We start from the raw sequence: 22,899 nt of genomic DNA on the forward strand, positions 1-22,899 counted from the left end.
CTTAGCAAACTCTGTGTCATACCTGCCCTGCTGCGGCTCCTCGGTCTCAGGCTCACTAGCTGCCTCATCTGATAGTGGCAACCTAGGAGGATCAAGCTTAAGTCTAGAAGCAATCTGCTTCAGAGTCTGAGTATCCTTCCTCCTAGCCTCCCTCTCCTTCTACTGATAGGTCCGTATGTCCTTGCATATCCCAAAGATAGCACTGAACATCTTGCGAATAGGAGAAGGAGGACTATGGTGATGTGATGAAGAACATGAGGGAGCATGTGGTAGAGGGGAAGCTCGTCCTGCTGCTACACGACATGTAGGTGAATCTGCCTCTGGTGCTGCTCCTCCTCCTCCTGGTCCTACTAGAGGTACCCCAACCTCAGGTAAGTCTACAACAATCTTCAGGGCCTTATGTACCATGTCATACTCAAAGGTATGCCCTGTGACCTGCTCAATCATGTGCATGATGTAGGGAGCAAAACCATAGCCCTTGAGGGCCTCTCACCGACACTCCTGATCTCGCACCATATGAAATCAAAGACGCTAAAAGGTCATGCATCAGGTGCCATCCTATGGAGCAGGTTCCTAGAGTAATCTGCAATGTTTCCCTTTTCTCCACCCTTGCAATCAATGGTCTTCCAGAACATCCTATCCAGGTATCTGTAAGTAGGGTGAAGACCTAGAACCTTCCCCACTGATCCTCTCTCACCCCCGAGTGGGTACATGTAGGTAAGCTGCTCGGGAGGCAACACCTGCTCTGTGTGAATCCTATCTTTCTGAAGATCATCATCTAAGAAGCCAAGTAGAGCTACAAAAGCATCATAATCAACACTGTACCACTGGCCCTCAAGCATCCAGTGCATACGTCTCTCATCCTCCTCAACATACAGGGTGGCGTAGAACTAAGCTACCACCTCTGTGTTCCAGTCATGCTGAAACTCCATAATCTTATAAACCCATGTATGCTAACAAATGGCAATAGCATGATCAATGGAGGCCTTCTGCAAATCTCAGACGTACTGCCAGTCAATTCACTGAGACCTGACAATCACTAGGTTCCTGACGAGGATCACACTGGTGTAGAAGTCCATATGAAAGGCTGACTAAAATCGATGATCAAACTGAATCCTCGTCAAACCCCTTGGATCAATTCTTCTTTCATCTCTGGCCCTTCTGGTCATGCCTTTCCCTCGATAGTCAACTCTAGCGACATAAGAGGGTACACTTGGTGGATGTGGCTCAAGTAAACCATAGTGCATACCATGACCTGGCTGGTGCTGAGCTAGAGGTACAACCGGCTCCTCCTTAATCTCTTGCTCATCATTTGAGCTGCCACCATCTGAATCTCTATCAGTGCTCTTCCTCTTTCTGGTACTAGGCTCCACTCTATACTCCTTTGTATCTGTGTTAGAGGAAGAACTATTGTCTCCCTCTTTATATTGTGGAGCACCTCTAGTAGCCCTGGAGAGTCCTCTGCTACTCCCTTGCTCCTGTTGACTATATCTGGGATGCATTTCTTGTCTTGCCTTCTTGTGTTTTTCTAGTGCTAGATCATGCCTATGCTTGGACCTAGGCTCCTATCTTCCGCTCATGGCTGTTGTCCTGTATCCAAAGATATGCAAGGAATTTTAGACACATGCCCAAACGATTGCTTATTTTAGTTGATATATAGAAATAAGAATAATTATTCTATGCTTTGCAATCACCTCAACCAAACTAGGTCACAAGGTTCACAAAACACAATAGACAATTAAACTTAATCCTATGAATCAACCACTGAGAAGATTGAAATAAGGGAGCAAAATATGCCCTGTTGTCCCATACCGGACACGTCCGGTATGAACGGTCAGCAACCCTAACCGGGGTCCTTGGCTCAATCTTCAACCAATCCAATCCAAACTCTGGGCATAGCTTCTAGACAGGTAATGTAGCATCTCTACCGAAGGGATTTCAAAATCATGCCCTAACCGCTTAGATCGGATGAGGTCCAGGATTAGGGTACCTTGAGAGAGTGAATGAAGATACGTTTGGAAATCCAAGTCCCGGAGCCTTCGATCTTGATGCAAATCACCTCCAATCCAATCTCCCTCTCTTCCTTTTCATGGTGGAAACTTGAAATCGCCAATAAAGGTCGAGGAGAGGTGGCTGAGTTGGCTGGAAGATGAAAAACCTAACTTGGCCAAAGGGGTACCGGTAGTTAAATAACCCCGCTCATATCAGACACGTCCGGTATTTGCGGGCTGGCTGATCTTTTTCCAAATTTCATTCACTTAATTCCAATCCCCTTCTCTATCATTTTTTGATCCAAAAACATGTATGTCCTTGATCCAAACAAGGTGTAAATACTTTTCTTATCCAAATGCCATGAGTATCACTTCTCTTTTCCAAATATTTGGCATATATAGATTTTGATTACTTGAGAGAGATATTGTGAGACATAGTAGATTGTGGACTTAAGAAAGCCATGTCATGTGTGATTAGCCAATCAAACAATTAAGGAGATCTATAATCATCACATGACAAGGCTAGGTCACAAAGACCAAGATTCAAATAGTTTTTCAAATTCACACCACCTACACATGCTAGTTATGGGTTTTGAAAAAACATCTCTCCTATGTCACACAAATGAATATTCTAACATATAAAGGGCCTTAGATGCACTTACAATGCATGTATGTAAACACATACCTTTGCCTTGAGCCCATAAGAAATCCACTTAAGAAGATATATAGCATGATAGTCTTTATGTTGACCTTGATCGTCAAATAATTATGCTAGATATGAAATCAATTTTTCATCCAAAGAACTACAAAGAATGCTAGATAAATTTGTTAGTCCACAAAGGTGCAAAATAGAAACTGAGCTCCCTCTAAATAAGTGCTTTAAGTAATTTGAATGACTTTTATCTAGCACTTTATTCTTTTAAGAATTTGGGAGTCAATTTTCTATTTTGAACCACAACCAAATAATTTGCCATATTTAAATTTGAGTTCAAGAGATGCTCACAATTCACTTAGATTTGGTAAACCACAAGTTTCTAAGTAAATTGAGGATATATAAAAAATATGGATCAAAGACTCAGTTGCAATTGTATTAGTGTTCTAGTTCCTGTAATACCAGACACGTCCGGTAGGTATACCGGACACGTCCAGAATACGCAGAACAGAAACATTTTCTCTCTGTCACTGGCCATACCGAACACATCCGATAGTAATACCGGACACGTCCGATAGGTGTAGGACCAAAACAAATAATTCATTGCTTGTGACTCTTCATTTAACTTTATTATTTATTTTATGCCCTGCATCTCAACAAATAAATTGCTCCACTAGAGAGCCATTAAAAGCATCATATGGCAAAATAAAATACTTTTCAATTAGCCACTTTTAATATTTCACAAATATGCTTATTTGTGAACTATTGAATACAAAACGAATAAGGTGGCTATCCTATAAGGTTTAGGTACTTGTTACCAATGGTGAAGATGAAGTAAATGTTGTATTCATTAAATTATCTTCGGGTCAACCATATAAGAGATTATGATAAGAATTGGTTGATAGATTGAGTGAATATTATCAAATTGCTTGCTCAACAACACCGAAGCCTTCATCTCATCACCAAGTACCTACATCATTAACCTAAGCACACTTTGGTACCTAATGCTTGTTGGGTCCTTTTGGGTTAGTCAACAAGTGCTTAGGCACCCTAATGGCTTTAGCACTAGTTTGTGGTGAACACATCACCTTGCTAGTGCTAACTCCCTTTGTGGTCTTCCTAAGCATATCATTATAAACAAATGTGTTCGGCTTAGGTGTGTTAACATTTGGACAGTCATAGTTTAAATGCCCATTTCTTCTACAAGCATAGCATATGCGACCTTTGTTTGCTCTATGCTTGCTTTCCTTGTATGGACATCTATCAACCTTGTGGCCCATCTCATTGCATCCGTAGCATCTTCTTGTTGCAACTTGGGCTTCCTTTCTTGCCTCTTGATACATTGGGCATTCTTGGTAGGATGCCCCAATTTCTTGCTTATGAGACAAGCGCTTTGTCCATCACTTTTCTTTTGGTTGGCCAACTTGTTTGAGGCCTTTTGTTCGGCCACTTCACACTTGTCGGCCCAACTCTTATGTGGACACATGGCCCATTCTTGTCCATATAATCCACAACCATAGCATAACCTTTTTCCATGTTTCTTGCTCTTGGTTGTGTTGGCCTTACTTGAAATGTGATTCTTTTGTTGGGCTTTGGAGGAAGCAAGGTTTGAACCCTTCTCAAGCTTCTTCACCATGATATCACGGTTATCTTGAGAAGGTTGTGCTTTCTCCTTACCCTTCAACCGAATCACATCTTTCTTTAATCTTTCCACCTCTTCTTTGAGCTCTATGTTTTCTATGAGATTTAGCTCAATCAAAGGTTGGCTTGCTTGAGGAGCACATTCATTAGTACAAGAAATATTCAATTGAGATGGTGTACTAGTGAGTGAATGTGTGAGAGGTTGAGAAGATTTTACCGATGTGATCACAACCTCATGAGCCATCTCAAGCATGATGCTTGATTCTACTACTTCATCATGAGAGCACTTTAGATGAGCATAGTTTGCTTGTAGCACATTATACTTGCTTGATAGTTCATCTAGCCTTGCCTTGAGCGCAAAGTTTTCCTTCTCTAGTTGTGAAACACTAGAAGAGGAGTTAGTAACTAAAGTATGCTCAATTGACAATTTTTCATACCTTTTACTTAGAGCCTTTAGTTTTTCCATCTTGGAGATGAGAAACAATTCTTGCTTTTGAAGTGATTGCTCTTGCTTCTCAATCTCTTCTTCAAGCTCATCATTCTTTTCAACTATCTTCATGATGATGAACTTGTCTTTGCGGTTGAGATGATCGATGTTATAGTTGTCTTCAACTTCAACATCACTCTCATCTTGATCATCTACTTGTGCTTTCTCCTTTTCTTGATCTTTCTTGTTACTCTTTTTCTTGCTGTTCTTGGCCATGAGATACAAGTGATGAGTATCATGAGATACTAAGGTTGACTCATCACTTGGTCGCCACCGGGCTTGAGCATTGTTGCAAACAACTGCTTGCTGCTCTGCCGCCTCAGTCATACCGGACACGTCCGGTAGGTATACCAGACATGTCCGGTATGTGCAGGCAGATAGCAAGTCATGCGCTGCTTGCACTTCTTGCTCTAGCTCGATGCTCTTGAGGTTTTGTGAGGCATCTTCGCTGCATGAAGACACAATGGACATACTTTCCATTGACTCAATCTCAAGTGCATCATCACATTTGGATTTTCCATATAAATCAAAAAGTCTAGTCCAAATGAGATGAGCACTATCTGGAGGTGGTTGTCCATTGAAGACTGCCTTGTCTTGAACCTCTACACTTAATGTACTCAAAATGACATTAATAGCTTGAGCATTGAGTTGCACACATATCTCTTCCTCTTTTGACAAATTTTTGTAGTTGCTTCAATCAACTATAGGAAGAGTTATGCTTGCATCCACAATATGCTCAACAAGAGGACTAATATCCCTAAAAGCATTGAGTACATGAATTGACCAAGGTAGAAAGTTTGAACCATCATTTTGGAGAAGCACCGGCTCCAACTCGATAGGCGTCGACATCCTTTTCTCACGGCGGTGAAGCTTTAGGTGAGAACCTAGCGCTTTCATACCAATTGAAAAGACCTAGGATGTCGCCTAGAGGGGGGTGAATAGGCATTTCTGAATATTAACACCTTTAAATGCAGAAATGATTAGTAAAGAGAGTTTCCAAAATGGAAACTCCAAATTAAGTGTAGGACCACCCCTTACAAGTTTGCCACAGAGTAAACAAGATATAAAGAATATAAATAGAAGTTACAACCCTGCAATACAAAGTTAGAACCGAGAATGAATATATTCAGCACAGGCAAAAAATACCAGACGTGTCCGGTCCGGTATACACGGTTTCAGTGGAACAGCCCTAAACTTGCTTCTTTCGATTTCTAACTTCAAATCAAATTACAGGTACCTACTAGATATAACAATATACACAGATAACCTACACAAGAGCAAGAACAACACAAATATCGAAAGAAATGCGAATTGAGACATGATATTTGTTTTACCGAAGTTCGGACTCGTTCGAGTCCTACTCTCTGTTGAGGGGGCTGCGGGCGACCCAACGAAGGTCAGCCCTAGAGGATACCATGAAGGTCACTCTAGCTGGAGTCTTTTCCAACTCCTTTTCCTCCTTCCACTAGTTGATTCTAAGGCGGCAGAATCGACCGTTACAAACTTTCTAAGGCACACCACAATCTCTCGGGTGCTCTCTGGTGACGCCTAACCATCTAGGACTGAAGAGTCCAAGAGTAACGAATGGGAATCACGAAATAGACAATATGCACAAGTGCTCAAGTGGTGGCTTGCTCTGCTTTTCAAATTCTCTTTTAACCCACAAATGGATTTTGCTATTTGGATCACACACTCACTAAGAGAGGGTTTTGGAAGAGTTGACAAGGCTCAAAACGTGTATGTGTATTAGCAGAATCAGTAGCCTCCAAAGGTGGAGGCTTTGGGGTATTTATAGCCCCCTAGGAAAAACTAGCTGTTTTATAGCCATTGCCATAGTGGACAAGTCCGGTATGACTTACATTGCGCCAACGGTAAATAAGTTACAGTGATGTTGTGAGGCATCGGAACTCCCAATTAATGCCGGAACTCCCGACCGTCAGAACTCCCGACTCACGTCGGAACTCCTGACCCTTAGCATATTTGAAAACCATATAACTTAGTTAAAGTATGTGAGGTGTCGGAACTCCCGACCCATTCTGGAACTTCCGACCGTTGGAACTCCTGACTCACGTCAGAACTCCCGACCCTCAAGGCATTTGAAAACTAGCTGTTGGCCTCTGATCGTCCATACCGGATACGTCCGGTATGAATACCGGGCACGTCCGGTATGACCACCACAGTGAACTCTCCAAGTCAGTTAAAGCGCAAGACATCAGAACTCTCGACGAACCAACCCGAGAACAACAATTTTATCATTGCTGGGCAAATACCAGACACGTCCGGTATGAATACCAGACACGCCTGATATTGCCAGTTCAGCAAAACACAGGTTAGCTCTTTTGTCTCTCAAACACTCAAAACTCATGTGGGTTGACTAAGCACTTATGAAACAATATCTATCAACATGATGCATCCCTCTTAATAGTACGGCATATTTATTAAACTCAAGATTAAAGGAAAAACGAATTTATACCGCTTGAGTTGACCTCTTTTAAATTAATGCCGTCTCTTTCAATCTTCATCAAGTAAGGGTGCCAACATGTTGATATTGATCTTTTCACTTGAGCATAGCCATCTTGAACATGTGACTTGATTCCATTCATCAAATTTGAATAATCCCAAATGTATCAAGTCACTTTCATCAAATACTCCAATAGTGATTTGATCATCCACATAAACATGGCCATCATAGCTTGATTAGTACCTCAACTAAATGCAAGTACTTCCTCCTTCACCCTAGCTAGGTTCTTTGGCCGCCAAGCCATCGCTTGCCCTTCACCCTTGCTTAGTACCTTGAAGCCTTTCCTTGCTATCTTCACCATCTCAAGCCATCAAGTCACATCTTGTGTTGAATCATCTATTCATTTGTATTGTTGTCTTTTTCATTTCAATTTAGCAAGCTTCAAATATGAGACCATTCCATATGCAATCCCTCATGTCTCATTAATTAATTCTTACGAGCTTGCTTTCACACAGTACATGGAAATCCCACAATAAATAAGCCTATGCATGAATTCCATTTGCATTGTTGTCTGGTGCTTGAGCTAGATTGTTTATACAACAACACATCATTTTGGCTATCATTAGGTACTTGTGAGATAACCTATTACCTGTCCACACTTAGCAAACAGGTTAGACCTTTAATCACGTTCTCATTCAACCATCCAAAACCCACTAAAGGGCTAGATGCACTTTCAGGTAGCAAAACTGATAAGAGAAAGTGTGCGTATATTTAGGGTAAAAACGACATTGTTGTTCGATGTTCTAGGCATTGATGAAGTCTTCGCTAACGATGGTATTGAGCTTGTAGGTGCCTGGTCGAAGCACCTCCGCGACAACGTATGGTCCCTCCCATGGCGGAGAGAGCTTGTGGCAGTTCTTGTTGCTTTGGACGAGGCGGAGCACTGGGTCTCCGACATTAAATGCCCGACCCCGCACTCGATGGCTGTGGTGTTGACATAACGCTTGCTGGTACTTGGTCGAGCAGAGGTCGGCAATGTCTCATGCTTCATCTAGCTGGTCCATGGCATCCTCGTGGGACGCCTCGACTCCCTATTCATCGTATGCCCTGACCCAAGACGCTCCATAATTGAGGTCGATCGGGAGGATAGCCTCTGAACTGTAGACCATGAAGAATGGTGTATAGCTGGTGGCCTAGCTCGGGGTCATCCTCAGGCTCCAGAGCACCACGGGAAGCTCCATGACCCATCGTTCGCCAAACTTGTTCAACCGGTGGAAGATCCTAGGCTTCTGGCCTTGTAGGACCATGTTGTTTGCACACTCGACCTGCCTGTTCGTGCGGGTGTGCACCATGGCCGCCCAATCGACGTGGATGTGGTATTCATCATAGAATCTGAGGAACTTCTTTTTGGTGAACTGCGTGTCGTTGTCCGTGATGATGGAGTCTGGGACCCCAAAGCGATGGATGATGTCGAGGAGGAATATCACCACTTGCTCAGACTTGATCGCAGAGATTGGTCGAGCCTCTATCCACTTTGTAAACTTGTCTACAGTGACAAGCAAGTGCGTATAGCGCCCAGGCGTCCTCTTGAGAGGTCCGACCAGATCGAGCCCCCAGACCACAAATGGCCACGTGATGGGGATCTTTTGGAGTGCTTGGGCTAGTAGGTGGGTCTGCCAAGCTTAGTATTGACACCCTTCGTAGGTGCGCACGATATTGTCAGTGTCGGCTACCGTGGTCGGCCAGTAGAAGCCTTGCTGGAACACGTTTTTGACTAGGGTTCTAGGCATGGTATGGTGACCACAGACCCCACCGTAGATCTCACTCAGCAACCCCTTCCCATGTTCGATGGGGATGCAGGGCTGCAGGATCCCAGAGTGGCTTCACTTATAGAGCTCACCCTCAATAAGGACAAAGGACTTGGGGTGATGTGCTAGACTCCGAGCCTCCGTTTTGTCTGTCGGCAGTGCCTCAGAGAGGAGGTAGTTGAGGTAAGGCATCCTCTAGTTGGTCGGAGGGTCGGGCTCTATCGTTGGATCCTTGTTAAGCTTCATGACGTCGGGATCAGATGGAGCCAACAACTGGTAAGCCCTTGAGCCTAGGGCAAGTGGCCCATCACTGGCTTGTTCTGGCTCCTCATAGCGGACCGAGGGCTTGTACTGATCGCTGGCAATGACATCGGTCGACGCCGGCTCTTGGCCAGACGCTGTTTTTGCCAGCGCATTAGTCGCCTCGTTGAGACGCTTCGGGATGTGATTGCGCTCGAGACCATCGAACTTGTCTTCTAGTTGGCGGACCTCTTGGCAATATGCAGCCATATTGGCATTGTGGTAGCTTGATTCCTTCATAACTTGGTCGATGACTAGCTAGGAGTCACCCCAGATGTCGAGCCATCGGATACCCAGCTTAACGGCGATGCATAGGCCATTGATGGGTGCCTCATACTCGGCCACATTGTTGGAGGAGGGGAAATGGATGTGAACCATGTACCTCATGCATACCCCAAGGGGCAAAACGAAGACCAGCCCTGCATCGGCGCCTTTCTTCATCAGCGATCCATCGAAGTACATCGTCTAGTACTCTTGGTCGACGACTATAGATGGCATTTGGACCTCGGTCCACTCTACAACGAAATCAGGCAGCACTTGGGACTTGATGGCCGTCCAAGGGGCATACGAAATGCCTTGACCCATCAGCTTGAGTGCCCACTTCGTAGTTCTTCCTGTGGCATCCCAGCTTTGGGCGACCTCGCCGAGAGGGAAGGACATCACGACCATCACCAGATGTGACTTGAAGTAGTGACGTAACTTCCTCTTGGCGATGAGGATGGAGTACAAGAGTTTTTGGATTTGGGGGTAATGAGTCTTAGAATCGGACAAGACCTCGCTAATGAAGTACACGGGACACTGCACTTTGAGGGTGTGTCCCTATTCTTCTCGCTCCACCACTAGGGCAGCACTGACCACTTGTGTGGTGGCCGCAATGTAGAGCAGAAGTGGTTCCCCGTCGGTCGGAGGGACCAGGATCGGGGCCTTCATCAGAGGCTGCTTGATAATGTCAAGTGCCTCCTAAGTTTCGAGCATCCATTCAAAATGGTTGGCCTTCTTTAGGAGCCGATAGAGGGGGAGACCTTGTTCACCGAGGCACAAGATAAAGTGACTGAGCGTGGTGAGGCACCCTGTAACTCCCTATACCCCTTTATGTTCTGAATCGGGCCCATCCTCATGATGGTTGAGATCTTCTCCGGGTTGGCTTCGATGCCATGCTCGGAGACGATAAAACCTAGCAGCATACCCCTTGGGACCCCAAAAATGCACTTTTTGGGGTTGAGCTTAATGTTGTTTGCTCGGAGTTTTGCGAAGGTCTGCTCTAGGTCAGTTACGACCTGGTCAGCCTGTTTGGACTTGACCACGATGTCATCCATGTAGACCTCAATGGTTCGCCCGAAGAGGTCCCCGAAACATTTGAGCATACAACGCTGGTACATAGCCCCCGTGTTTTTCAGACCGAACGGCATCATGACGTAGCAGAACGATCCGAATGGGGTGATGAAAGATGTCGCAAGCTGGTTGAACTCATTCATCATGATTTGATGGTACCCGAAGTATGCATTAAGGAAGCAAAGGGTTTCACACCCTGAGGTTGAGTCGACTACTTGGTCTATGTGTGGCAAAGGAAATGGATCATTTGAACATGCTTTCTCGACACTGATGTAGTTGACACATATTCTCTATTTTCCACTCTTTTTTCGTACTAGAACAGGATTGGCTAACCACTTGGGGTGGTATACTTCCTTGATAAACCCGGCCGCCAAAAGCTTCACAATCTCCTCGCCGATGGCCCTACGCTTCTCCTTGTTGAAGCGATGCAGGCGCTGCTTCACCGGCATGGAGCCTGGCTAGATCTTCAAGGCATGCTTGGCGACTTATCTCAGAATGCCTAGCTGAAAGCTCTAGTTTGGTTTTGGTGAATTGATGAAACCCTAAGTGCTAACCTAGTTTATCAAGTGATCATGAGATAGGTAGCACACTTCAAGTGGAGAAGCTAATGAAGATCATAACATGACAATGGTGATGGCATGGCGATGATCAAGGGCTTAAACTTAAAAAGAAGAAAGAGAAAAACAAAAAGCTCAAGGCAAAGGTATAACTTGTAGGAGCTATTTTGTTTTGGTGATCAAAACACTTAGAGAGTGTGATCACATTTAGGTTTGATAGTCATACTATTAAGAGGGGTGAAACTCGTATCGGAATACGGTTATCAAAGTGCCACTAGATGCTCTAACTCATTGCATATGCATTTAGGATCTAGTGGAGTGCTAACACCCTTGAAAATGTTTGTGAAAATATGCTAACACATGTGCACAAGGTGATACACTTGGTGGGTGGCACATTTGAGCAAGGGTGAAGAATTTAGAGGTGAAATGGAGTTAGTTGCTATGACGCTGGTGTCGGTCAACTGACCGGACGCTAAAGGGATGCGCCCGGTCGTGTTGTCGGTCGGCACAGAAATTAGGGTTAAGCACTGGACGCTGGGCTGTGTCCGGTCAAGCATGACCGGACGCGTCCAGTCGGCAAAAACACGTTTTGGAACCTTACTATAAACGACCGGACGCTGAGGGTCCAGCATCCAGTCAGCTCTGTCGGAGCGTCTGATCAACTTCTCGACCATTGAGATCAAACGTTCACAGTTGAACGCAAGAGACACGTGGCCGCCATCGGGCGACCGAACGCTGAGGAGTAGCGTCTGATCAGTTGGACCAGAGCGTCCGGTCAGCCCGTGTCATGCCCAGTGAAGGGGTATAACGGCTCTATTTCATGGGGGCTTCTATTTAAGCCCCATGGCCGGCTATGGCTCACATCTTTGGCCATTTTCATTGACATAGCAACCTGGTGAGCTTAGCCAAAGTCCTTCCACTCATCTCCATCATTGATTCATCATCATAGTGAGATTGGGAGTGATCCAAGTGCATTGCTTGAGTGATTGCATCGAGAGGCACTTGGTGTTCGTGTTCTGTTGCAGATTTCGCTTGTTACTCTTGGTGGTTGCCGCCACCTAGACGGCTTGGAGCAGCGAGGATCGTCGAGTGGAGGTGGTGATTGTCTCTGGCTCCGATCATGGTGATTATGAGGGGTTCTTGACCTTTCCCCGGTGGAGAGCCAAAAGGTACTCTAGTGGATTGCTCGTGGCTTGTGTGATCCTCATCTTGTATTGGTTGTGTGGCACCCTATTGAGGGTTTGGCGTGTGAAGCCAATTAGCGCGTGAACCTCCATGTGAGTGAATCGCCACAACGAGGACTAGCTTGCCGGCAAGCAAGTGAACCTCGGTAAAAAATCATTGTGTTCATCATTGATTCCGAGGTGATTGGTCTTCATTGTTATTCATCCTTGTGATTGATTGGTTCATCCATCTACACGGCGATATAACCTTCTTGATCACTCTCTTTGCTTTACCGCAAACTAGTTGACAAGCTCTTTAGTGTAGTTAGTTGTGAGAGCTTGCTTGCTTGGTTAGTACGGCTCTTTAGTTAGCCTTTGAGAGCACACTAACATAGAGTAGTGTCATAGCTGTTGTGTGAATAGATACTATCTAAACTAGAATTGTGGTAGGTTGCTTGCATTTTGAGTAGGCTAGCGCAACACTTGCTTCGCCTCATAATAGTCTAACCATTTTGTTAAGTGTTGTTGTAGAAATTTTTATTAGGCTATTCACCCCCCCCCCTTGCCATTAGGACATTTTACTAGCATGCCTGAGGGTTTCCACACAAAGATATATCTATTGGCGTGGAGGAGGTCGACGTGCGCGCTTTCCTATTTGGAGGAAAGCATGGTGCCAATGCGCACCACTTTGCCCTTGGAGCCACTGGGGTCTATGAGGACCTCCTTTGCGCCCGCTATAGGCTCAAAAGACCCAGCCGACCACTTGGGTCGGGTGCTTCTTCGATGACCTCCTTCCTGATGGCCGCAAGCTCCTTGGAGGCGATGATTGTCGTGGAGTGTTCGTAGCACTCGACCATGTACTCGTAGGCGTGCTGGAAGGAGGTGTCGATGGTGATGACCCCGCATGGTCCCGGCATCTTCAGCTTTAGATAGGTGTAGTTAGGGATGGCCATGAACTTTGCATAGCATGGACTTCCCGGATGGCCTGGTAGGTATTCCAGGGAGAGCAGCTCTTCTCTAGCAAGTTGTGTCATGATGTTGGCGAACGAGAAGGTGAGGTGGCGCAAGTCCTCCCGGGACGGTCGGGGTCCCAGAAAGGCGCCGAGCTGGTGCTCTAGCCTCCCATAATCGAAGCCGAGATGCTGGTCGCCCCTAAAGGTGTGGGCCTTTGGTGCGTGTAGCTATAGCTCCTCAAGCGCCTCAGCGATCGTGTCGAGGCCGGTGAAGTGGAGAGGTAGGACGGTCGTGGGAGCCTACACCAACCCTCCCTCCGTCGTGATGATGAAGTCCAGGTTCCCAAAGTGCACGTGCGCGCTCGGGACCCAACTGACACTGTGAATAGCCATCTGAGGCCTGGTGTGGAAGTTGAGACGCGCAAAAAGGCCCATACCTGGCACGCCAACTATCGGTGTTTTGAGTTACCATCGATGAGTAAATTTCTAGTATTGCGCATCTGGCTCGAATGGTGTGCTTAGAGGACATGAGGTTTATACTGGTTCGGGCAGAAAGTCCCTACATCTAGTTCATCGCTGCAGCTCATGTTACTAGCACTGAAAGTTTGTAGTAGGGGTTACAAACGGGTGAGAGAGGGAAAGGATCCCAAGTCTCTAGTGAAACGAGTGAGTGGGTGCTGAGTGCTCGATCACTGCTTGGCTATGCGTTCATGTCGTGCTCTTGTGTGGATCTATATCGGATCTTGATGGGTCAATCGGTTCGGGATCCCCTTCATGGGCACCCTGCTTTCCCTTTTATAGGCCAAGGGAAATCGTGGGTTATAGCGGAGGAAAAGGAGAAGAATGAGAGAGAGGAAGGCCTCCAAGATCACTGGGTCCTTCTTCTCCTTCATGCAGGTCTCACTGACCCTATAGATGTTAATAGGGATGGCTCCATGTCGCGGTCCTGTCCGTCACTGGCGCCATACGTAGGCGTCATTCGCCGGTCATGGCGCTCCACTCCATCCTGGCGGACGTCATCATGAACTGACGCACCTATTAGTGTTCATACGAGGGTTAGGTAGAATAGTACTGGTATGTCCGACGCTGTTCTTGATGTGAATCCTCAGGTATGGCCCGTTGTGGCCATGGGTTACATCGAGGCGTGCTGGTCTCTTCGTTGGTGTCAGAGTTTTCACCTAGGCCCATACGCTTGGACCTAGAGTGGTTGGCAGTGGTATGTGTCGGTGTTTCGAGTTGCCACTAACTAGTCAATTTCTAATATTGCGCGTCTGGCTCGGATGGTATGCTAAAAGGACATGAGGTTTATACTGGTTTGGGAAAAAAAATGTCCCTACGTCTAGTTCATTGCTGTTGCTCGTGTTACTAGCACTAAAAGTTCATAGTAGTGGTTACAAATGGTCGAGAGAGGGACAGGTCCCAAGTCTTTAGTGAGAGGAATGAATAGGTGCTGAGAGTTCAGTCGCTTCCCGGTTGTGTGCTTGTGTGTTCTGGTCAGTTTGGGGTTTGATGGATTCGAGTCCCAATTGATGCGATGTGTTGTAATGCCCTTTGTGGGACGCCCTGCTTTCCCTTTTATAGGTCAAGGGAAAGCTCGGGTTACAGTGGAGGGAAAAGAGGAGGACGAGAAGGAGAAGAAGTCCTCCAAGATTGCCGGATCCTTATTTTCCTTCATGTGCGTCCCACCGACCCTATAGACGTCAACAGGGACAGCTCCACGTCGTGGCCCTATCCATCATTGGTGTCATGCGCACGCATCATCTCCTAGTCGAGGCGCTTCACTCTGTCCTGGCGGGCGTCGTGGTGAGCTGACGCGCCTGTCAGTCCTCATACGACGGTTAGGTAGAACAGCAATGGTACGCACGACGTTGTTCCTGATATGAATCCCCAGGTATGGCCCATCACGGCCACGAATTATATTGGGGCGTGCTGGTCACCTCCCTGGTGTCAGAGCTTTGACCGAGCCCCATTCACTTGGACCTAGAAGGGTTGGTGGTGGTATGGGTCTTCATCAGGTGAGATAGATCCCTCGGCCTTGGGGTCGGTCGAGGTGAAGCCCCCTAGAGGCCAGGCGAGACAGAGCCAGCCCTCAGATATCGAGCGAGGCAGAGCCCGCGGCCTCGATGTCAGGCGAGACGAAGCTAGCCCTTAGAGGTCAGGCGAGGCAGAGCCCACCCTTAGAGATCGGGTGAGACAGAGCTAGACCTCAAAGGTCGAGCAAGGTGGAGCCCATGACCTCAGTATCGGGCGAGGCGAAGCCCGTCCTCAGAGGTTAGGCGAGTCGGAGCGCAAACCAAAGGGTCAAGCGAGTCAGATCCCATCACCAGAGGCTGGGCAAGGCGGAGCCAGCCCTTAGAGGTCAGGTGAGGCAAAGCCCACGGCCTTGGTGTCAGGCAAGGTGGATCCCGCCCTACAGGTCGGGCGAGGCGGAGTCTGCCCTTAAGGGTCGGGCGAGGCGAAGCCCGCAGCCTCGGTGTCAGGTGAGGCAAATCCCACCCCCAAATGCCGAGCAAGGCAGAACCCACCCTCAGAGATCGAGCGAGGCAGAGCCCATGGCCTCGGTGTCGGACGAGGCGAAGCTTGTGCACCTAGGGGTCGGTTGGAGCTGTAGTCGCGCTCTTGACGGCTTAGATAAATCAATGTTGATGGTTATTAGCTCCTCCTCTTTGGGTACCCTAGTATTGGTCCCCGACAGTATGGGTCCCCATTAGGAGAGACGGAGCCCGCACCCAAGGGGTCTGGAGAGATGGAGCATGTGGTCTTGGGGTCAGGTGAGGCAGAGCACAAACCCAAGGGTCGGGCGAGATGGAGATCGCGGCCTCAGGGTTGGGCGAGGTGAAGATCGCGGCCTCAGAGTCGGGCGAGGTGGAGCCCGCCCCCAGAGGTCGGGCGAGCCGGAGCCCATGCACCTGGGTTCGGTTGGAGCTGTAGGCGCGTTCATGTCTACTCGATTGAATCAATGTTGATGACCATTAGCTCCTCCTCTTCGGATACCCTAGTATTGGTCTCTGACACTATGGGTGCTGGAAGTCTAGCTTGCCCTCAGTTAATATCCAACTTGCCAAATTTCTCACTTTAATCTACAGAAGAAGGTCATGCCCCCCATAAGGCTAGATGCCGGATTTTGGCAGACCATTGACCGACAGGTGGTAATTTAGGCCAAGCAACCAAAAATAATTCTGCAAAAGAGGTCGCGCCTGCAGACCATTGAGCGACAGGAGGTAATTTAGGCCAAGTAACCAATAATTCTGCAAAAGAGGTCGCGCCTACAGACCATTGACTGACAGGTGGTAATTTAGGCCAAGTAACCAAAAATTCTGCAAAAGAGGTCGCGCCTATAGACCATTGACCGACAGGTGGTAATTTAGGCCAAGTAACCAAAAATAATTCTGCAAAAATGGTCGTGCCTCCGCAAGGCCAAGGGTTGGATCTCAGTGTAGCATTCACGCAAGTGCACCTCACCCTCACCCCACCTGGTTTAGCAAGCGAGTGCGTGCCCATGAACTTCTTTTCCCTTCATCAAGTTAGACTTAAGGCGGTGAAGAGGACTTCTATATTTAAGCATGGCTATCTTCACCTCCACAAGCAAGATGAGACTAAAGGTTTGTCACTTTCACTCTTTGATCACATGAACGAGCCTTTGAGATTTCTCCATGGGCTTTTGAGATTGCATAATGGGTCATGCCCATATAAACCAATAGATTTCACTTGTTAGAAATTTAGGCATTTTCATTATCAGTTTAATCCAGAAAAGTAACATCAGCAGGTTCGTGACGGCATATATGTGCATGTGTATATCTCTAATGAACACTATAGCATGCAGTGATAACATACAGATGAACACAGTAGCAGCGAATACAGTAATCACAGAGATTAGAGTGTACCCAGCGGAGGGTCCCATGCCGAGGGCATCGGAGGCTCCATTCGCACTAGTCGACATAGTGCGTTGCTTGAAGTCGTGGACCATAGTCGGTGCAGGACGATGTTCGTAGTGCAGTCCCATGAACGGATCACCAGGAAGAAGACGCCTTGACGTTCTGCAAGCAATCACTGAGAAGAAGATGTACGTGGACGAGCAGTCACGGATCGCTCCCCAAAAACCTAATCGCCGCGCACCCCGTGCAAGGTTCTCTTGCGGACGAGGGTTCCGGAGGCACCTGCTCTCCTGCTACACCATGCGTGCAGAGGTATGGGATGGGGAAACCAGAAGGCTGCGGAAGTGTGGTTCTCTCGGGAGTGGTTGTGGAAGTACAGGATCTGGACTGACGGAAGACTCAGATATATGGACGGGGAGAAGAGAGGCAGCGAAGAATCCCAAGAGATGGAGACGGAGAGACGAAAGCGGAAGAGATAGTAACTGTCATAATCAGTTCACCTCCACCATCAAGGGGAGTAACTCCCGTTGTTATGTGGATTAAGTGGCAAAAGACTGGCCACGCCCGCTCGCTCGCTCGCTCGCCGCCCGCCTGCCTCGCCACGCCACGCCACACCCATGGCCCGGCCCGGCCGCCGGCGGCGGCGGCGCGTGCGCGCGCGTGTGGCATGCCATTGTTCTTTTCTCAGCTTCTCAATTTAGGTGAATAATTTCCAACCATATAAGCTGAGTCAACGTTCAGTGAAAACCCCGTATGGTATTAAACCAAACAACGCTTAATGTTACGCACCATAGAGTTTTATTTGATTCATTAAATACTATATGGGCCAAGCCCATATTATATCAAACAATCCCCACCAAACTCTAGGGTTTATAACAAAGTAGTCTCAGAACCACATTTCTTTTATATACCAGTGTTTCGATGGAGACTGTTAAGTTGAACATCCATCTAGAACAATAGTTTCACTCAGTCACAACTGAACAATGGACTAAGCTTTGAATTGATAGTTTTGTGTGAGGTGAATGTCACTAAAGTCCTTAGCTGATACTGGGCAGCAAAAGGCATCCCCTCTAGTTGAAGCATATAAGTCATACTTCAGTGCCTTTCATGAGTATTTAGAGATCACCCAAATCTCATAGACTATGACCAGTAGTCTAACTCATATAGGTGTATTCCTCAAAAGATATTCTGTAGGACATCATCTTTTCTTTGGCAAGCCACTTGGAACACATTAAGGCAAAAGCCAGCTTGCCTTATAGAAAGGAAAGATATGCATCAGAAATGAGTCTTACTAAGGATCTTTCCTCAAAATTTACTACTAGCTTGTTTCACCGTCCTACTTCACGGGATCTCCGATCACATAGAACAGGTTACCACTATAGTAAATTTCAAGTGGGTCTCAAACCCATCTCTCTCGATGCACTTTCTATCACATTGAGTGATAGACCCTTAGTGAACTGATCTGCCAGATTGTTAAACGTGTAGACATAGTCCAACGCTATTACTCCGGAGTTTCTCAATTTCCTGACAGATTTTAGTCGTCTCTTAACATGCCTTGTGGACTTCATGTTATCCTTGGAACTGTTAACCTTTGTAATCACAGTCAGGTTATCGCAGTTCATAGAAATAGCCGGTATGAGTTTTTCAACAACCGGTAAATCTATAAGGAGATCACAAAGCCACTCAGCCTCAAATCCAACAGTGTCTAATGTTGTGAGTTCTGCTTCCATTGTAGACTTCGTTAAGATAGTCTTCTTGCAAGACTTCCAGGAAACAGCACCACCTCCAAGCGAAAACACATATCCACTTGTGACATAAAGCTCATCAGCATCAGAAATCCAGTTGGCATCACAATAGCCTTCCAGCACTTTCGGATGTCCGGTATAACAAATACCATAGCTCATGGTCCCTTTTAGGTAGCGCATTACTCTCTCAAGAGCACACCAGTGATCATCTCCCGGGTTTGACACAAACCGGCTCAGCTTGCACACAACAAATGAGATGTTAGGCCTTGTTGCACTAGCAAGATACATGAGCGAACTAATGATCTAAGAATATCTCAACTGATCCCTTGCTATTCTCCGATTTTTCCTCAATAGCACGCTAGGGTCATAAGGTGTAGGAGCAGGTGCACAGTCACTAAACCCAAAGCGACTCAGTACCTTTTCCACATAGTGGGTTTGTAACAGAGTTACCCCACCATCACCTTCTCTTAGAAGCTTGATATTAAGAATAACATCAGCCTCTCCCAAATCTTTCATCTCAAAATTTTTAGATAGAAATTCCTTCACCTCCTCGATCACTTTGAGGCTAGATCCAAAGATCAGTATGTCATCAACATATAAGCACAAAATGACTCCTTCACCCCCACCATACCAATAGTACACACATTTGTCAGCTTCATTCACAACAAAGCCAGCAGATGTTAAAGTTCTGTTGAACTTCTCATGCCATTGCTTAGGAGCTTGTTTTAGGTCGTATAATGACTTTAATAATTTACACACCTTGCCTTCTTGACCATTTGCTACAAACCCATCAGGCTAATCCATATAGATCGCCTCCTCTAACTCTCCGTTTAGAAAAGTTGTCTTAACGTCCATTTGATGAACAATAAGACCATAAGAGGCTGCCAGGGAAAGCAAAACTTGAATTGTGGTCAATCGGGCAACCGGTGAATAAGTATCAAAGAAATCCTCACCTTCCTTTTGAGTATAACCCTTGGCCACAAGCCTTGCCTTGTATCTCTCAATAGTACCATCAGGCCTAAGCTTTTTCTTGAACACCCATTTGCAACCTATAAGCTTGCACCCATAGGGACGATCAACTATTTCCCAAGTTCCATTAGACATAATAGAATCCATCTCACTCTGTACTGCTTCCTTCCATAAGTCAGCATCAGGAGAGGAATATGCCTCTTCAATGGTCGTTGGTGTGTCATCCACAAGATACACAATATAGTCGTCACCAAAAGACTTTGCAGTGCTCTATCTCTTGCTTTTCCTGGTGACTATAGTGTCATCCTCCTCATGATTTTGCACATAGGGTTCCTCAATTTGTTCTATCGGAGTAAAATTTTCATGCTCATGGGGAATTATAAATTCAAGACCAGTTGTGCTAGGTGCATTTTTCATGGGAAACTCATTCTTAAAAAATATAGCATCTCTAGATTCCATGATTGTATCAACAGCCATCTCAGGAACACTAGAGTTTATTATTAAAAATATATAACCCCTGCTGTGAATTGCATAACCAAGAAAGACACCATCAATAGTCTTTGGTCCAAGCTTTCGTTTTTTGTTTATTAGCACATTCACCTTTGCCAAACAACCCCAAGTTCGTAGGTAAGAGAGATTTAATCTCTTCTTCTCCCATTCCCCGAATGGTGTGATTTCTTTGTTCTTTGTGGGCACTCTGTTTAGGACATGACACGCTGTCAATATAGCCTCACCCCACCATTCCTTATATAGTCCCGCAGTCTCCAACATGGCATTAACCAAATCAGTTAGAGTGCGGTTCTTTCTCTTTGCAATCCCATTGGACTGTGGTGAGTATGGTGGCGTCCTCTCATGAATAATTCCATGCACCGCGCAAAACTCACAAAATTCATTTGAGAAATATTCTCCCCTGCGATCGGACAGCAAACGCTTGATTTTCTTCTCAAGTTGATTTTCTACCTCAGCTTTATAGATTTTAAAATGATGCAACGCTTCATCTTTTGTTTTTAATAAATGCACGTAGCAAAATCTAGTGCAATCATCTATAAATGTCATGAAGTATCGTCTACCGCTTTTAGTCAATTCGCCATTCATTTCGCATAAATCAGAATGAACGAGTTCTAATGGTGCCAAATTCCTCGCCTCAGCAGCCTTGTGAGGCTTGCGTGGTTGATTCGATTGCACACACACCTGACACTTAGAATCTTTGACTAAGTTAAATTTTGGGATTAAATTCAGATTTACAAGCCACGTGAGACAGCCAAAATTAATGTGACAAAGTCATGAATGCCATATATTCGACTCATCCGAAACATTAACATTGTTCGCCACTTTATTACACACATCATCAAGCAAAGATAAACGGAACAAGCCTCCGCAATCATAATCTTTTCCAACAAATGTTTCATGTCTCGACACAACACATTTATTGGACTCAAGTACAATTTTAAAGCCATCGTGACACATCTGAGAAGCGCTAACAAGATTCTTCTTGATGGAGGGGACATGCTGCACGTTCTTTAATAGCACCATCTTTCCCAAAGTAAACTTTAGAACGACCGTACCAGCACCAAGAACACGCGCATGCGAACCGTTTCCCATCAGCAAGGCTCCACTCCTGCCGGCCTGATAGGAAATAAACAAAGAAACATCAACACACACATGAATATTAGCACCACTGTCCATCCACCACTCAGGTGAAAGACAAACTGAAAGAACAAAAGGTAAAGAATTACCATACACAGATGTTCCCCCTTCAGTCTCGCTAATTACCATGTTTGCGGATTTCTTTTCTTGCTTATATTTGCGGTCTAGGCACGCACTTGCCCAATGCTCATCACTCCCGCAAACAAAGCATCCTCCACCATTCTTGTTGTTTTTCTTCTTAAACTGTGCAGTCTGTTTAGGCTTTGCATTGTTGTTCTCTTGCATGTTTTTCTTCTTTTTATTACGAGGTGCAAATGAGTTCTTCTTCTGCACCATATTGGCGGCGGAAGACTCAACTCCTTTTCCACGATTGTCTTTTGCTCTCGCCCTCTCCTCAACATCAAGAGATCCAATAAGCTCAGCCACGTTAAACTCTTGTCTCTTGTGTTTTAGAGAAGTAGCAAAATCCCTCCAAGAAGATGACAGCTTAGCGATTATACCACCGGCCACAAACTTGTCGGGCAACAAACATAGGAAATGTTCTAGTTCCTTCGCTAGCGCCTGTATCTCATGAGCATGTTCGACCATAGAACGGTTTTCAACCATTTTATAGTCATACAGCTGCTCCATAAGGTACAACTCACTGCCAGCATCAGAAACACCAAACTTTGCCTCAAGAGCATCACATAACTCTTTGCCTGATGTGCAAGATATGTAGTTTTTCTCATACTTGGGATGAAGTACACTAATCACGGCACCTCGAAACAGGTTATCGGCAGCCAAGAACTTTCACTCCTCCTCAGGAGTAAACTGTTCAGGCTTCCCCTATACGGCGTGATAGTAGTTCATCGTAGTCAACCACAACACCATCTTGGCACGCCATATCATGAAATTCTTGCCATCAAAACTATTTGGCTTCAAAGCAGCAGCAAAACCACTGACAGAAAATTGCCTATAATTAGGTTTTTGGATTGTTAGAAATTTAGGCATTTTCATTATCAGTTTAATCCAGAAAAGTAACATCAGCAGGTTCGTGACGGCATATATGTGCATGTGTATATCTCTAATGAACACTACAGCATGCAGTGATAACATACAGATGAACACAGTAGCAACGAATATAGTAATCACAGAGATTAGAGTGTACCCAGCGGAGGGTCCCATGCCGAGGGCATCGGAGGCTCCATTCGCACTAGTCGACATAGTGCGTTGCTTGAAGTCGTGGACCACAGTCGGTGCAGGACGATGTTCGCAGTGCAGTCCCACGAACGGATCATTAGGAAGAAGACGCCTTGACGTTCCGCAGGCAATCACCGAG

The 22,899-nt window shown here is 46.0% G+C and overlaps 1 protein-coding gene across 1 annotated transcript; it reads right to left on the minus strand.

Moving 5' to 3' along the window:
• Nucleotides 1-539: 539 nt before the first annotated feature.
• On the minus strand, nucleotides 540-22,187 carry LOC136455193 (uncharacterized). Its single transcript, XM_066455326.1, has 2 exons — nucleotides 21,671-22,187; nucleotides 540-778 (listed from the first exon to the last, which is right to left on the minus strand). The coding sequence occupies exons 1-2, from the start codon at nucleotides 22,185-22,187 to the stop codon at nucleotides 540-542; spliced, it is 756 nt and encodes a 251-aa protein (XP_066311423.1).
• Nucleotides 22,188-22,899: the final 712 nt, after the last annotated feature.

Source organism: Miscanthus floridulus, chromosome 5 (genome assembly GCF_019320115.1).
Source record: "Miscanthus floridulus cultivar M001 chromosome 5, ASM1932011v1, whole genome shotgun sequence".
Lineage (NCBI taxonomy): Eukaryota > Viridiplantae > Streptophyta > Magnoliopsida > Poales > Poaceae > Miscanthus > Miscanthus floridulus.